The sequence below is a fragment of the Heterodontus francisci genome, chromosome 41 (assembly GCF_036365525.1).
Source record: "Heterodontus francisci isolate sHetFra1 chromosome 41, sHetFra1.hap1, whole genome shotgun sequence".
Lineage (NCBI taxonomy): Eukaryota > Metazoa > Chordata > Chondrichthyes > Heterodontiformes > Heterodontidae > Heterodontus > Heterodontus francisci.
This window is the reverse complement of record NC_090411.1, coordinates 30,067,413-30,084,607: the sequence shown is the minus strand read 5'-3', so window position 1 is coordinate 30,084,607 and position 17,195 is coordinate 30,067,413. Positions and strand designations below refer to the sequence as shown.

At 46.8% G+C, this 17,195-nt stretch overlaps 1 protein-coding gene across 1 annotated transcript in view; it reads right to left on the bottom strand.

The window, feature by feature from the left end:
• LOC137353663 (epidermal growth factor receptor kinase substrate 8-like protein 1) overlaps positions 1-17,195 on the bottom strand; it is an 88,300-nt gene that overhangs the window by 48,094 nt on the left and 23,011 nt on the right. Inside the window, exon 3 of the mRNA XM_068020020.1 lies at positions 1,234-1,271. Within this exon, the coding sequence (XP_067876121.1) occupies positions 1,234-1,271 (38 nt within the window). The remainder of the gene's footprint in view (positions 1-1,233; positions 1,272-17,195) is intronic.

The window sequence follows — 17,195 nt, the reverse complement described above, 5'->3', positions numbered from 1 at the left end:
TTGAGATGTTCCTCCAAAGTCAAATTGCTTGCTGACCAGGCTCACATGTGAAGAATGACACTGAGGCAGGGCAACAGAGGACTGGGGACACCCATGGGACGGTACAAGAGTCAATGTGATTGAGAGAGGAGTGGACAAAATTGAGGGAAGGGGGCATGGGTTGGGAGTGGGGGAAGAAAACCCTTTCTTGTGGATGTCACCAGCAGTAGCTGCATGGGGAACCATCTGCAGTGACCTCACCACGATCACGGTGGATCTCACCAGTATCAGCGCTGATCGCCAAAGTTCATAAAAATCCCATGGTATTTCCAGTATACTCCCTAACAATTAACAGATGCCCTGTAATGACTTCATACCGGATTCAGATGGTACCACCATCTGCACCTGACTGACATTGCTGCCTTGAAATTATTCCTGGGGATGTGGATAATTTTAGTAAGTAATTTCTGATTTGCATTAGCTCTTGTCAACCTTGGTGGTGCCCTGCACTATGAACCTTGGCCTTTCACCTTGGCTTCCCATTAACCCCTGCTGGTCCAGCAGCTATGTATACCTGTTATCCATCCTGGCCTCAGCTCTGCACAACCCTGTTCAGCTGGTGATTTAGCCTAGGAGCAGAGCGCGGACGGGCCTACATCTCAGCCACGTGTGGTCATGATTTAACAACAGCACTTGACTTCAGTAGGAAAGCCAACAATTGTCTCAATGCAAGAGTTCAACCAACAATCCGGCAAAAATCTGCAGCAGACCGCCAATAAACTTCTGGAGATTTGCTCCACAATCGTGCAAAGACCAGACAGCAACGATGCAAAGAGAAAAGCAACCGAGCAAAACAATGAAGGAACGCAGGCCTTGGTCTGAGAAGGAGGATGGCCTTGGGTGGAGCATGAAAGAACCTGGTGCTTGCACTTGGGATCAGATCTTGAAAGATACACCTCTGCCTACAGTCTCTTAGGCGTCATTGTTAAGGCCTTTCATCTTCTCTCTCAGGACCTCAAAATAACCAATCTACTTCGGATCCTCAGCGTTCCTTTCCTCCTATAGGCTAATGGCTTGTCAAACCCAAGGTTGCCTCATCCAACCACCACCAGTATGAGTTTACTTGTCACCTTTCTTACTCTTTCCAGCCTTGCTGGAGGCTTGGACTATGGGTCTTAACCCTCTCACTTTGGAGTCTCATCTTAAAACAGTTCCATTTGTAACTTGACGTTGGAGGATTGGGATGAAACTTACCGTATAGGTACCTGCCACTGGGTTTCGAAATCTTCTCACTGTAACATGAACCATAAAAAAAAATTATTTAAGATTTTTGGTCAAATATAACCCATCATTCTGTTACATTACATGCTTTCTGTTTTACCAGGGGCATTTCCTGTCCAAAGCAACTGAAGATTCCTGTTCACAGGAAGAGTTTTAATAGCACTTGAACTAATGTCATAATATCCAGCTTTCACCGAAAGAGATCACGATCGCCCATTTCAAGTCTTGAAGTCCCAGGCTCCGGTTATATTTGTGATGTCACATTGAGTAGACAATGCCTGAATTACCTTCCCCAAATTTTGTCTCTTGCTTTGATAGAAATAATGGGGCGAATTTTATGCTCTTCCTGCGTCATGTTTGGTGGCGGGGAGAGCATATAATCGGGTGGGATGGTGGCGGAGGGGTCCCACCACCTTCCCTCTGCCTCCCAGATTAAGTCCCGGGTTGGAAGGTCAGTGAACAGCTTTCCCTCCCTGCTGCCAATTGAGGCCCTTAAGTGGGCAATTAATGCCCAATTAAGGGCCTCATCCTGCCACCCCTGTAATTAGCCCAGCGGCAGGGGGGCCTGTCACTGCACGGGGAGCACGGCAAGTAAACCTGTGCGATTGCTTCCTGACTTTGGAGGTGGGGGGGGGGGGGGTGGGCCTCGTTAAAAGGCACTTAGTGCCTGAACGAGGGACCCAGTATTGGGAAAGGGGGGGGACCACACAGAGACACCCCGCCTGCCCTTGCTGCCAACCCCCATTACCCCCTCCCCCGCAACCCCCACCCCACGAAACACCTCCTGCCCTGACTTACCTGTGGCTTGGTTTCAGGGTCTCAGATGAGTCCAGAACCGGCAGCAACTACCACCTCCGCGATGGCACTACTCTGTTAAAGAGCTGCTGGCCTCTGATAGGCCAGCAGCTGTCAGTGGGCAGGACTTCTGTCACTAGGGTCCTTGATCCTGGGGAAGGTCTGCCGCTGTTCACTGAAGTGCCTCATTGGCACTTGATCTGGCGGAGCTTCCCCAGAGGAGGCGACGCGGGGCTCTCACCGGTGCTTTCGTTGGTGGTCGCAACCCCTTTAACCAAGACAAACTCCCGGCCATTGACTCTCCCTGAGGTGTAAGGAGTGAGGAACCCTCTGGTACATCAAGGGGCCATTCTTTATAAGTGAGCAAAGACAGTGGGTGTTAGGCTGTGCCATTCTATCTGTGGACATATGGGTACACCAATAAATGAACACAGCAACACACACTCATTTACATCAATGTGTGTGCATTCCAACCCACATACTAAGGTGCACCCACAAACCCGCCCACATACACACTGACACACGTGCACACACCAGTGTTTGTGGTGCACACGCCAACATGCATACACGTATGCCAGTGTGTGCATGCACCAATGTGCGCATGCACACATTGACACATGTGCACGAAGACCGACCGATGCATGCACACGCACCAACATGCGCTCGTGAACATACACAAACACAGCTTCACCGATGTTGTTTTACCACTCCCTGACCCAGGACCACTAATTTAAAACTTGACCATAGTCTCATTGCGTTTTTGTTTTGCTGTTTAATAATTCAGTCAAGAGTCAATCTAAAATAAGACCCATTATCAAATCAACAAGAGCAGTTAACAGAACATGAAGCACTCCAAAGGGAGCAGCCAACATGCGTGGGTTACTCAGCCAATTATGACTATGCCTAAATGGTGCTAATTAACTCAATAAGGATGAAATGAAATCCTTAACCCTTTCACTCCTGCCTTTTCATTACATAACTCCTTCCATGGTCAGCTGCATTTGCCCTCCAGGCTAGTGTGATGACCAGCTCACACAAGTCTTAAGTATTCTGCAACGTAAATCATGGCCAATGTGATCTCCTGGAATGGCTTTGATCGTGATGGAATATAGGTATAACAGGCTTAATTAGGTAGAATTTAGATATAGTTAATATATTATACCTTTTAGAATTAAAGATTGAATAAATGGTCAGTTTTCAAGACTCACTGAAATTCCCCTTTAAGAAGGTAGAGTTAAAAATTTCAAGGTCTTTCAAAGTCCCTGTTACAATAAAATGTGAACCAGAAACAAGTTGGAAAATCCATTTCAGTGTTTCTGTTGCCAGGGAATTGGAGGATAAACGCACATTGAAATATCCTGTGTGACATCAGTAAGAGTTAGCAATAAACTTAATTGATAGTGTTGGTTGGTGATGTAGACAGATCGGCTCAAAAGGTTGCTTACAAGGTACCATAAAAAACACAGTTATAGATAATAAAACAATAAAATGGAATAGTACTTACAGGAACAAGAGTTCAAGTAAAGCCAATTATAAACATTTTGACCAGATAAATGCTCACAACTTCAAGAGCAGGGGAATTTTTTTATTTTTTATTTATTCATTCATGGGATGTGGGCGACACTGGACAGGCCAGCATTTATTGCCCATCCCTAATTGCCCTTGAGAAGGTGGTGGTGAGCCACCTTCTTGAACCGCTGCAGTCCATTTGGGGTAGGTATACCCACAGTGCTGTTAGGAAGGGAGTTCCAGGATTTTGACCCAGCGACAGTGAAGAAATGGCGATATAGTTCCAAGTCAGGATGGTGTGTGATTGGGAGGGGAACTTGCAGGTGGTGGTGTTCCCATGTATTTGCTGCCCTTGTCCTTCTATTTGGTAGAGGTTGCAGGTTTGGAAGGTGCTGTCTAAGGAGCCTTGGTGCATTGCTGCAGTGCATCTTGTAGATGGTACACACTGCTGCCACTGTGCGTCGGTGGTGGAGGGAGTGAATGTTTGTAGATGGGGTTCCAATCAAGCGGGCTGCTTTGAACTGGATGGTGTCGAGCTTCTTGAGTGTTGTTGGAGCTGCACCCATCCAGGCAAGTGGAGAGTATTCCATCACACTCCTGACTTGTGCCTTGTAGATGGCGGACAGGCTTTGGGGAGTCAGGAGGTGAGTTACTCGCCTCAGGATTCCCAGCCTCTGACATGCTCTTGTAGCCACAGTATTTATATGGCTACTCCAGTTCTGTTTCTGGCCAATGGTAACCCCTAGGATGTTGATAGTGGGGGATTCAGCGATGGTAATGCTGTTGAATGTCATGGGGAAATTATTAGATTCTCTCTTGTTGGAGATGGTCATTGCCTGGCACTTGTGTGGCGCGAATGTTACTTGCCACTTATAACCCAAGCCTGGATATTGTCCAGGTCTTGCTGCATTTCTACACGGACTGCTTCAGTATCTGAGGAGTCACGAATGGTGCTGAACATTGTGCAATCATCCGCGAACATCCCCACTTCTGACCTTATGATTGAAGGAAGGTCATTGATGAAGCAGCTGAAGATGGTTGGGCCTAGGACACTACCCTGAGGAACTCCTGCAGTGATGTCCTGGAGCTCAGATGATAGACCTCCAACAACCACAACCATCTTCCTTTGCGCTAGGTATGACTCCAGCCAGCGGACGGTTTTCCCCTTGATTCCCATTGACCTCAGTTTTGCTAGGGCTCCTTGATGCCATACTCAGTCAAATGCTGCCTTGATGTCAAGGGCAGTCACTCTCACCTCACCTCTTGAGTTCAGCTCTTTTGTCCATGTTTGAACCAAGGCTGTAATGAGGTCAGGAGCTGAGTGGCCCTGGCGGAACCCAAACTGAGCGTCACTGAGCAGGTTATTGCTAAGCAAGTGCCGCTTGATGGCACTGTTGATGACACCTTCCATCACTTTACTGATGATTGAGAGTAGGCTGATGGGGCGGTAATTGGCTGGGTTGGATTTGTCCTGCTTTTTGTGTACAGGATATACCTGGACAATTTTCCACATTGCAGGGTAGATGCCAGTGTTGTAGCTGTACTGGAACAGCTTGGCTAGGAGCGCGGCAAGTTCTGGAGCACAGGTCTTCAGTACTATTGCAGGAATATTGTCAGGGCCCATAGCTTTTGCAGTATCCAGTGCCTTCAGTCGTTTCTTGATATCACGTGGAGCGAATCTGGCATCTGTGATGCTGGGAACTTCAGGAGGAGGCCGAGATGGATCATCAACTTGGCACTTCTGGCTGAAGATTGTTGTAAATGCTTCAGCCTTATCTTTCGCACTGATGTGCTGGGCTCCCCCATCATTGAGGATGGGGATATTTGTGGAGCAAATTCCAGCAAAACATTAAGTGGCGATGTTAGTTAATGATATTCCCATATATGGATCTTGAAAGCCAGAAAAACATATGGAGAAAGGTAACACCTATGTGCCAAAGGGTCAAATGATACTGTAGATACAGCATAAACATGAGGGCATCTGAAGCAAAAATTAGAAGTGTTGAATTCGTCCACAATACTTCTCACCCCGTGGTTTACTCAGGGAATTCAAGATAAAAGTTTGCTTTAAATTTTGATGGATTTCTAAGATATTTTGCTGTAACATTAACAAGGTTAAACTTTTGGATTCTACGTTAGAAATAAGATTATGCATTACATCTGTTAGTAATGTTTGATATTATGATCTACTTATCCACTTAAAAAAGTGTATTTCATGTTAAATTCTTTAACAAATATATAAAAGTTAATAAATCGTCTCATGTAGTATTCTGTATACAACTACAAGAACCCTCTCTCTGTGTCTCTTTAAGTGGAGAGATACGTATTGAAGAGTTTCCCAGACCCTTATAATATCTGGGATATTTATGACTTAGCCATAATTATTAAAAATAGGCTATCTGAAAGATGGTAATATTCTCTGTTAGTTTTCTTTCTTTGAGGGAAAACTAGTTCAATTCTTTGGACCCAAATAAGTGTTATAAGAATTGGTCTGGTTTGAACTTAATTAAAGGAGATTCATAGGGATGTACTCCTGATTTGGTTTAGTCCCTATAAGGGGTTAAAGTCATAAATCACTTCATGATTGCCTCAGGGAGTTAGAGAAGATACACACACGCGCATCTTAAAGGGAACGGTGATGGTGCACGGCTTGTTTTGTTGCACAGCGCAGTGCGTTCTAGATTGCTGTGTGGCCTTGTGCCCACACAGCTTGGAGGGAATACTGATGCTAGGAAGTGTCCCAATCATGATGCATAAGCCACCCCGACTGTGTGGGACAGGCGGGATGAACCAGTAAGTCTTCTCCTGTCCGCCATTTTATGATGTTCATATGTTCTATGCCACGGCATGCGGTAAGTCCATTGAGGTGAAGAAGGAGCTGCGGGACCCGAGAGAAGTCCTGTGAAAAGGTGCCCCGAACACCCAAAACATCCACGAGCGGCCCCACCGGCCGCAACTTCAAAGCGCCCGCGGGAGATGGCTCGGAGAGCATCTGCAGCGCACTGTCGGCAATGCTGCATGCCTTTATTTAAACCACTGCAAAAAAAAAACCCTTAGCAAATGTAATCACCTCTAAGTCTGCCAAATGATGCTTCACCTCCCGAAGGACGTGGATGAGCTTTCCGGACGTCGATGGTGGGCACTGAGGAAATGGCTTATTACCTGCACCAGATTCCACCCCCCCTCCCCCCCCCCTTTACCCCCCTTCCACCCCCCCCCACCCCCGTCCCCTTCCCTGCTCCACCCTCTCAGCTCACCCCCTCACAACCCCGTCCCAGCCCGCCCCCCCCTCGCACCATCTCCACCCCGCACCCCCTTCCCCTGCACCCCCCCCCACCCCCTCCCTCTACCCCTCCCCCTTGCATCCCCTCCTCCCACCGGCACCATCCTACACCTGTGTAGGGGCCCCAACAACCCCACTGCCTTGTGGGCGTCTCGGGAGAGACCAAGGCTAAGGGAGTAAACCCTAACAGAAAATCCGGAGCGGAACCCCGTAGGCGGTCATGTGTCACCTTTGGCATGTTTCCGGCAGTTCCTGCAGCCATACTGGTGCCAAACGTCGTGTCCTGCACTCCTTTGGACCCCACCAGAAAGGCCGAGAGGGGGGTTTTGACGACTGGGCAACTCTCAACCTCCATAAATTTGCCCAGGCATGCGCCATGGAGAGGTCACTCCATAGTTGCCTCACAGCGACTAAAACAACACGGAAGGCAGCAGTTACGGGCTATAAGTCCAGATAAATTGGCGTAGAAACTGGGCGCCACGGGTTGCCTTTGTCGGTGGGAGAGGTCATTGCACCTCACTGGACAGCTACCGCCCGCCTCAAACCGGGCAGCCCCCGGTCAATAAGGTTCTGTCCCGCCACAGTCTGCCTGCTTCAATGGGTGCTTGGAGCTCAGGGTCATTGCCCGAAAGGTGGACTGATACACCGCACCAAACAACATGAAAAAAGGAAAGAAGGTACCAGCCCTTCGCTTTGCAAGCTGGAACGTCAGAACTATGTGTCCTGGCCTGTCGGAAGACCTTACACAAATCAACGATTCTCGGAAGACCGCCATCATTAACAACGAGCTCAGTAGATTCAATGTGGACATTGCAGCACTTCAGGAGACTCGCCTCCCCGCGAGTGGCTCTCTAGCAGAGCAAGACTACACCTTCTTCTGGCAGAGCAGGGATCCTGAAGAACCAAGACAGCATGGAGTGGGCTTCGCCATCAGAAACTCCTTGCTCAGCATGATAGAGCCTCCCTCAAATGGCTCGGAACGCATACTGTCCATCCGACTGCTCACCACCTCTGGTCCAGTACACCTACTCAGCATCTATGCTCCAACACTCTGCTCCGCACCTGAAGCTAAAGACCAGTTCTATGAACAACTCCATAACATCATTAGCAGCATCCCCAACACCGAACACCTATTCCTGCTGGGGGACTTTAATGCCAGGGTTGGGGCCGACCATGACTCATGGCCCTCCTGCCTTGGGCGCTATGGCGTTGGAAGGATGAATGAGAACAGGCAGAGACTGCTTGAGTTGTGTACCTATCATAACCTCTGCATCACCAACTCGTTCTTTCACACTAAACCCTGTCACCAGGTTTCATGGAGGCACCCAAGATCACGTCGTTGGCACCAGCTAGACCTCATTGTCACAAGGCGAGCCGCCTTAAACAGTGTTCAAATCACACGCAGCTTCCACAGTGCGGACTGCGACACCGACCACTCCCTGGTGTGCAGCAAGGTTAGACTCAGACCAAAGAAGTTGCATCATTCCAAGCAGAAGGGCCACCCGCGCATCAACACGAGCAGAATTTCTCACCCACAGCTGTTACAAAAATTTCTAAATTCACTTGTAACAGCCCTTCAAAACACTCCCACAGGGGATGCTGAGACCAAGTGGGCCCACATCAGAGACGCCATCTATGAGTCAGCTTTGACCACCTACGGCAAAAGTGCGAAGAGAAATGCAGACTGGTTTCAATCTCATAATGAAGAGCTGGAACCTGTCATAGCCGCTAAGCGCATTGCACTTTTGAACTACAAGAAAGCCCCCAGCGATTTAACATCCGCAGCACTTAAAGCAGCCAGAAGTACTGCACAAAGAACAGCTAGGCGTTGCGCAAACGACTACTGGCAACACCTATGCAGTCATATTCAGCTGGCCTCAGACACCGGAAACATAAGAGGAATGTATGATGGCATGAAGAGAGCTCTTGGGCCAACCATCAAGAAGATCACCCCCCTCAAATCTAAATCGGGGGACATAATCACTGACCAACGCAAACAGATGGACCGCTGGGTTGAGCACTACCTAGAACTGTACTCCAGGGAGAATGCTGTCACTGAGACTGCCCTCAATGCAGCCCAGCCTCTACCAGTCATGGATGAGCTGGACATACAGCCAACCAAATCGGAACTCAGTGATGCCATTGATTCCCTAGCCAGCGGAAAAGCCCCTGGGAAGGACAGCATTACCCCTGAAATAATCAAGAGTGCCAAGCCTGCTATACTCTCAGCACTACATGAACTGCTATGCCTGTGCTGGGACGAGGGAGCAGTACCCCAGGACATGCGCGATGCCAACATCATCACCCTCTATAAAAACAAAGGTGACCGCGGTGACTGCAACAACTACCGTGGAATCTCCCTGCTCAGCATAGTGGGGAAAGTCTTTGCTCGAGTCGCTCTGAACAGGCTCCAGAAGCTGGCCGAGCGCGTCTACCCTGAGGCACAGTGTGGCTTTCGTGCAGAGAGATCGACTATTGACATGCTGTTCTCCCTTCGTCAGATACAGGAGAAATGCCGTGAACAACAGATGCCCCTCTACATTGCTTTCGTTGATCTCACCAAAGCCTTTGACCTCGTCAGCAGACGTGGTCTCTTCAGACTACTAGAAAAGATCGGATGTCCACCAAAGCTACTAAGTATCATCACCTCATTCCATGACAATATGAAAGGCACAATTCAACATGGTGGCTCCTCATCAGAGCCCTTTCCTATCCTGAGTGGTGTGAAACAGGGCTGTGTTCTCGCACCTACACTTTTTGGGATTTTCTTCTCCCTGCTGCTTTCACATGCGTTCAAATCCTCTGAAGAAGGAATTTTCCTCCACACAAGATCAGGGGGCAGGTTGTTCAACCTTGCCCGTCTAAGAGCGAAGTCCAAAGTACGGAAAGTCCTCATCAGAGAACTCCTCTTTGCTGACGATGCTGCTTTAACATCTCACACTGAAGAATGCCTGCAGAGTCTCATCGACAGGTTTGCGTCTGCCTGCAATGAATTTGGCCTAACCATCAGCCTCAAGAAAACGAACATCATGGGGCAGGATGTCAGAAATGCTCCATCCATCAATATTGGCGACCACGCTCTGGAAGTGGTTCAAGAGTTCACCTACCTAGGCTCAACTATCACCAGTAACCTGTCTCTAGATGCAGAAATCAACAAGCGCATGGGTAAGGCTTCCACTGCTATGTCCAGACTGGCCAAGAGAGTGTGGGAAAATGGCGCACTGACACGGAACACAAAAGTCCGAGTGTATCAGGCCTGTGTCCTCAGTACCTTGCTCTACGGCAGCGAGGCCTGGACAACGTATGCCAGCCAAGAGCGACGTCTCAATTCATTCCATCTTCGCTGCCTTCGGAGAATACTTGGCATCAGGTGGCAGGACTATATCTCCAACACAGAAGTCCTTGAAGCGGCCAACACCCCCAGCTTATACACACTACTGAGTCAGCGGCGCTTGAGATGGCTTGGCCATGTGAGCCGCATGGAAGATGGCAGGATCCCCAAAGACACATTGTACAGCGAGCTCGCCACTGGTATCAGACCCACCGGCCGTCCATGTCTCCGTTATAAAGACGTCTGCAAACGCGACATGAAATCGTGTGACATTGATCACAAGTCGTGGGAGTCAGTTGCCAGCATTCGCCAGAGCTGGCGGGCAGCCATAAAGACAGGGCTAAATTGTGGCGAGTCGAAGAGACTTAGTAGTTGGCAGGAAAAAAGACAGAGGCGCAAGGGGAGAGCCAACTGTGCAACAGCCCCAACAAACAAATTTCTCTGCAGCACCTGTGGAAGAGCCTGTCACTCCAGAATTGGCCTTTATAGCCACTCCAGGCGCTGCTTCACAAACCACTGACCACCTCCAGGCGCGTATCCATTGTCTCTCGAGATAAGGAGGCCCAAAAGAGAAAAGGGATATGTTCTATATACCATGGACAAGACCAAGATAAGAGTAGACTGAGCTGGTTAGCATGCACACTCAAAGGAATTACAATTGAAGTTTATGAAATGTTTGGAAGCAGCAGATTTGGATTAGATATTCAAAAGGGGCAGTTATAGACAGATTAACAGTTATGCCTATTGAGTAGGGAGATAAAAATTAATGCTGAATAATCTCACTTGTTCCTTGTCAGGTTACTGCGGACATCTCAAATTACAAAGGATATACAGCAAAGAAACAGACCGTGCGACTCAACCAGTCCATACTGGCGTATAGGCACCAATCAAGCCTTCTCCTATCTTTCTTTATCTAACTATCAGCATAACCCTCTCTTCCCTTCTCCCTCATATATTTTCTCTTAAATGCATCTACAATATTTACCTCAAGCATGCTCTGTGGTAGAAAATTCCACATTCACTCTCTACTACCTGCAGAAAGAGGTTTCTTCTGAATTCCCTATTTGATATCTTGGTGACTATCTTATATTGATGACCTCTAATTTTACTCTTCCCTACAAGCTTCTACATCTACTCTATCAAAAGCTTTCAGAATTTTAAATACCTCTATTCGGTCAACCTTCAGTCTTCTCTTTTCAAGAGAAAAGAAACCCAGTCGTTCCTGATAGGTATAACCTCACAGTGACATAAGAACAAAAACACATAAAAAATGGGAGTAGGAGTAGGCCATTCAGCCCTTCAAGCCTGCTCAGTCATTCAATGAGATCAATGCTGATCTTCTGCTGCAGCACAATTTTCCTGCACTATCCCTGTATCCCTTGATGTTTCTGATATGTAGAAATCTATCGATCTCAGTCTTGAATATACTCAATGACTGAGCCTCCACGGCTCTCGGGGGTAGGGAATTCCAAAGATTCACTCGCCTCTGAGCGAAGAAATTCCTCCTCATCTCAGTCCTAAATGGCCTGCCCCTTATTCTAGTATCATGCTTGTAAATCTACGCTACAGTTCTTCCAATAGGAATGAGCTATGTTCATTCGGAAGGAGAGCATTGTGGTGTATCGGGGGAGTGTGCCTGAGTTCAGTTCATCTAGTTATACATCATGGATTCCTGGAGCGTCCTTGGTTGCTTGAAGCATTTTTTCCTGAGGGGATTTTATTACTCTCCCTGTTTTCCATGAGGGATTTGATTGTCGTTGAATGCAAATCACGGAAAATTAACATGCAGGCAGAGCAAGCAATTAGGAAGGCAAATGGTATGTTAGTGTTTTTTGCAAGGGGATTGGAGTATAAGATTAAGGAATTCCTGCTGCAATTGTATAGGGCTTGGTGAGGCCAAAACTGGAGTACTGGGTTCAGTTATGGTCTGCTTACCAAAGGAAGGATATACTAAGGAAGTTATACTAATATACTTGCCTTAGACGGGGTGCAACAATGTTCATTACATTTATTCCTGAGATAAGCGAGTTGTCCTGTAGGGAGAGATTGAGCAGGATGTACACTGTGGAATTTAAATGAATGAGGTGATCTCATTGAAACAGAAAACATTCTTACAGAACTTGATAAGATAGATGCTGAGAGGCATTTTCCTCTGGGTGGAGAATTCAGAATTAAGAAGCAGAATCTCAAGACGAGGCCTACCACCCCCAGGGCCTAGGTTTGATCTGTGGCACTGTGCTAAATTAGTTAGCCTCAGTAAGGCCTCACAGTAACAGGGCTGGGGAAGAGAAATGTCATGCAAAGCACTTGCTCCTGATCACTAACCAGTGACTTCTAGTGGGATGTGTGTGTGCGTTAGAGTTGCCAATCCTTCAGGATTGTCTGAGACTCTGCACGGGTTAAAGATTAATCTCCCAGACGTTGCTGTGAGACACCCAGGAGGAATTATTTTAAAAGCAGTTCTTTGAAAAGTTGTGTTTAATAGTTATAAAAATTCTGGAGGTGACATTCAGGAAACATCCAATAGCCACGATCTCTTTGAATGAAGGGCAGAAGAGGCTCAAGGGGCCGAATGGCCTACTCCTGTTCCTATGGAAGGAAGAGACTGTGTGTTTTCCAGTTGGCTGTGGGGAAGGGACACGTTGTGAGGATGCATGCGTTGGCCAATCATTGTTGGGAGTATTGGGTCGAGGCAGTTGGAGGTGGTAGGTCATGTGATGAGACCTCCAGAAAAATGTCCAACCAGAGTTGGCAGCCCTAGTTGTGTATTTTTAGAATTGACAAAAGGTGGCAACCACATGCCCTCAAAAAGAACTTGCATTATATTGCACGGAATGTCAAGTGCCTTGTAAACATTTGAACAATTGTGCCCGGACTATTATTAATTACAATGAGTCATAAAGATCTAAACAGGTTTCAATATGAAGGCTGCCTCCGGTCTAGAAACTAGGCTGCATGCCAATCAGAGTTGACTGCACAACATAGGTATTTGATTCAACAAAGGTAAGCTTCAATTGGACTGGAAGATAGGGGTGGGTTGTGTCGTTTGACAAATTCTCAGGCAGAATAAGCGAGGTAAGATAAAAGCAATATACTGCAGATGCTGCAAATCTGAAATAAACACAAAAAAATGCTGGAATTATTCAGCAGGTCTGGCAGCATCTGTGGAGAGAGAAGCAGAGTTAACGTTTCAGGTCAGTGACCCTTCATCAGAACTGGCAAAGGTTAGAAATGTAATAGGTTTGAAGCAAATCAAGAGGGGGTGGGGCAAATGATAACAAAAGGGAAGGTGTTGATAGGACAGAGGGTCACAGAGAATAACTGATAAGAAGGTCGGAGGAAAGGCAAAGGGTGTGCTGATGTGGTGAAAGACAAAGCATTAGTACAGAGAAGGCGTTAAATGACAGAATAATGAACAGCCCTGGCCGAGAGCACAAACATGAAAAAAAAACAGTGGGGGCAGGCACATGATGAAACAAACTAAAATAAAATAAGAAAAAAGAAAAAAGAAACTAAAAATAAAAAAGGGGGTGCCGTCATGCTCTGAAATTATTGAACTCAGTGTTCAGTCCGGCAGGCTGTAATGTGCCTAATCAGTAAATGAGATGCTGTTCCTCGAGCTTGCGTTGATGTTCACTGGAACACTGCAGCAATCCCAGGACAGAGATGTGAGCATGAGAGCAGGGCAGGGGTGTTGAAATAGCACAATCCCATGAACAAATTTTAAAAAAGTGTTGAAAGGATCCCAAAAACAAAATATTCAGCAGAGACTAAATTAGACAACTCGTGAGCAATTTTGCTCTGTTTGATAATCTAAGTAATGTGTTGCTCATTAGATGTCTACTTAAGTGTCTTCGATTCTCAGAGATATATATATGTATACACAGACACCAGAGACTCCATAAAAATCTGCCTTGCCCTAGTCTGGGACATTTTTTAAATTCTTTCATGGGATAAGAACATAAGAACAAGAAATAGGAGTAGGAGTAGGCCATTTGGCCCTTCAAGCCTGCCCCGCCATTCAAGATGATCATGGCTGATCTGCCCCAGACTTCAACTCCTCTGTCGTGCCAGCTCCTCATAGCCCTCAACTCCCCGATATTTCAAAAATCTATCTACCTCCTCTTGAAATACTTTCAGTGATCTAGCCTCCACAACTCTCTGGGGTACAGAATTCCAGACATTCACCTCCTCTGAGAGAAGAAATTCCTTCGCATCTCAGTTTTAAATGAGTGTCCCCTTATTCTGTAACTATGTCCCCTAGTTCGAGATTCCCCCACTAGTGGAAACATCTTCTCAACATCTACCCTGTCTTGCCCCCTCAGAATCCTGTATGTTTCAATAAGATCACCCCTCATTCTTCTAAACTCTAATGAATAAAGGCCTAACCTGTTTTGCCGTTCTTGATAAGTCAACCCCTTCATTCCAGGAATCAGCCCAGTGAATCTCTTTTGAATTGCCTCCAATGGCAGTATATCCTTTCTTAAATACGGGGACCAAAACTGTACAGAGTGCTCCAGGTGTGGCCTCACCAACACCCTGTACAGTTGTAACAAGACTTCCCTATTTTTAAACGCCAACCCCCTAGCAATAAAGGCCAAAATTCCATTTGCCTTCTTAATTACTTTTTTCACTTTCATGCTAACTTTTTGTGTTTTAGGCACAAGAACACCCAGATCCCTCTGTGCTGCACTTTTTTGGAGTTTCTCTCCATTTAAATAATAGTCTGCCTTTTGATTCTTCCTACCAAAATGCATGACCTCACACTCTCCTACATTAAAATCCATCTGCTAAGTTTTTGCCCACTCACTCAACCTACCTACATCCCCTTGCAGATTCCTTATGTCCTCAGCACAACATGCCCTCCCAGCTATTTTTGTATCATCAGCAAATTTGAATATATTACACCTGCCCCCTCCTCCAAGTCATTAGAACAAGGAACAAAGAACAAAGAACAGTACAGCACAGGAACAGGCCATTCGGCCCTCCAAGCCTGCGCCGATCTTGATGCCTGCCTAAACTAACACCTTCTGCACTTCCGGGGTCCGTATCCCTCTATTCCCATCCTATTCATGTATTTGTCAAGATGCCTCTTAAACGTCTCTATGGTACCCGCTTCCACCACCTCCCCCGGCAGCAAATTCCAGGCACTCACCACCCTCTGTGTAAAGAACTTGCCTCGCACATCCCCTCTAAACTTTGCCTCTCTCACCTTAAACCTATGTCCCCTAGTAACTGACTCTTCCACCCTGGGAAAAAGCTTCTGACTATCCACTCTGTCCATGCCGCTCATAACTTTGTAAACCTCTATCATGTCGCCCCCCCCACCCCCCCCAACCTCCGTCGTTCCAGTGAAAACAATCCGAGTTTATCCAACCTCTCCTCATAGCTAATGCCCTCCAGACCAGGCAACATCCTGGTAAACCTCTTCTGTACCCTCTCCAAAGCCTCCACGTCCTTCTGGTAGTGTGGCGACCAGAATTGCATACAATATTCTAAGTGTGGCCTAACTAAAGTTATGTACAGCTGCAGCATGACTTGCCTATTTTTATACTCTATGCCCCGACCGATGACGGCAAGCATGCTGTATGCCTTCTTGGCTACCTTATCCACCTGCGTTGCCACTTTCAGTGACCTGTGGACCTGTACGCCCAGATCTCTCTGCTTGTCAATACTTCTAAGCATTCTGCCATTTACTGTATACTTCCCACCTGCATTAGACCTTCCAAAATGCATTACCTCACATTTGTCCAAATTAAACTCCATCTGCCATTTCTCCGCCCAAGTCTCCAACCGATCTATATCCTGCTGTATCCTCTGACAATCCTCATCATTGTCTGCAACTCCACCAACCTTTGTGTCGTCTGCAAACTTACTAATCAGACCAGCTACATTTTCCTCCAAATCATTTATATATATTACAAACAGCAAAGGTCCCAGCACTGATCCCTGTGGAACACCACTAGTCACATCCCTCCATTCAGAAAAGCACCCTTCCACTGCTACCCTCTGTCTTCTATGACCGAGCCAGTTCTGTATCCATCTTGCCAGCTCCCCTCTGATCCCATGTGACTTCACCTTTTGTATCAGTCTGCCATGAGGGACCTTGTCAAAGGCTTTACTGAAGTCCATATAGATAACATCCACTGCCCTTCCTTCATCAATCATCTTTGTCACTTCCTCAAAAATCTCAAACAAATTAGTGAGACACGACCTCCCCTTCACAAAACCATTCTGCCTCTCGCTAATAAGTCCATTTGTTTCCAAACGGGAGTAAATCCTGTCCCGAATAATCCTCTCTAATAGTTTCCCTACCACTGACGTAAGGCTTATAATTTCCTGGATTATCCTTGCTACCCTTCTTAAACAAAGGAACAACATTGGCTATTCTCCAGTCCTCTGGGACCTCACCATTAATATAGATAGTAAATAATTGAGGCCCTAGGACTGATCCTTGTGGCACTCCACTAGTTACGTCTTTCCAACCTGAAAAAGATCCATTAATCCTGACTCTCTGTGTGTTAACCAATCCTCAATCCATGCTAATACATTACCCCCAATACCGTGAGCTCCTATCTTGTGCAACAAGGGATACGGGCATCATTGGCAAGGCCAGCATCTGTTGCCCATCCCTAATTGCCCTGGACAACTGAATGGCTTGCTAGGCCATTTCAGAGGGCAGTAAAGAATCAACCACATCACATGTAGGCCAGACTGGGTAAGGACAGCAGATTTCCAGTGAACCAGATGAGTTCTTATGACAACTGCTGATAGTTTCATGGCACTGAGAGTAGCTTTCAATTCCAGATTTTTATTAATTAATTGAATTTAAATTCAGCCAGCTGTCATTGGTGGGATTTGACCCGGCGCCCCCAGGGCATTAGCCATGGGCCTCTGGATTACTAGTTCAGTGATATTACCATGACGCCATCATCTCCTCACATTTGTACACAAACTAAAGGGGGCCCTTAGGCTGAGCACACGCACAGATGTGCAATCACTCACCCACACTCCACC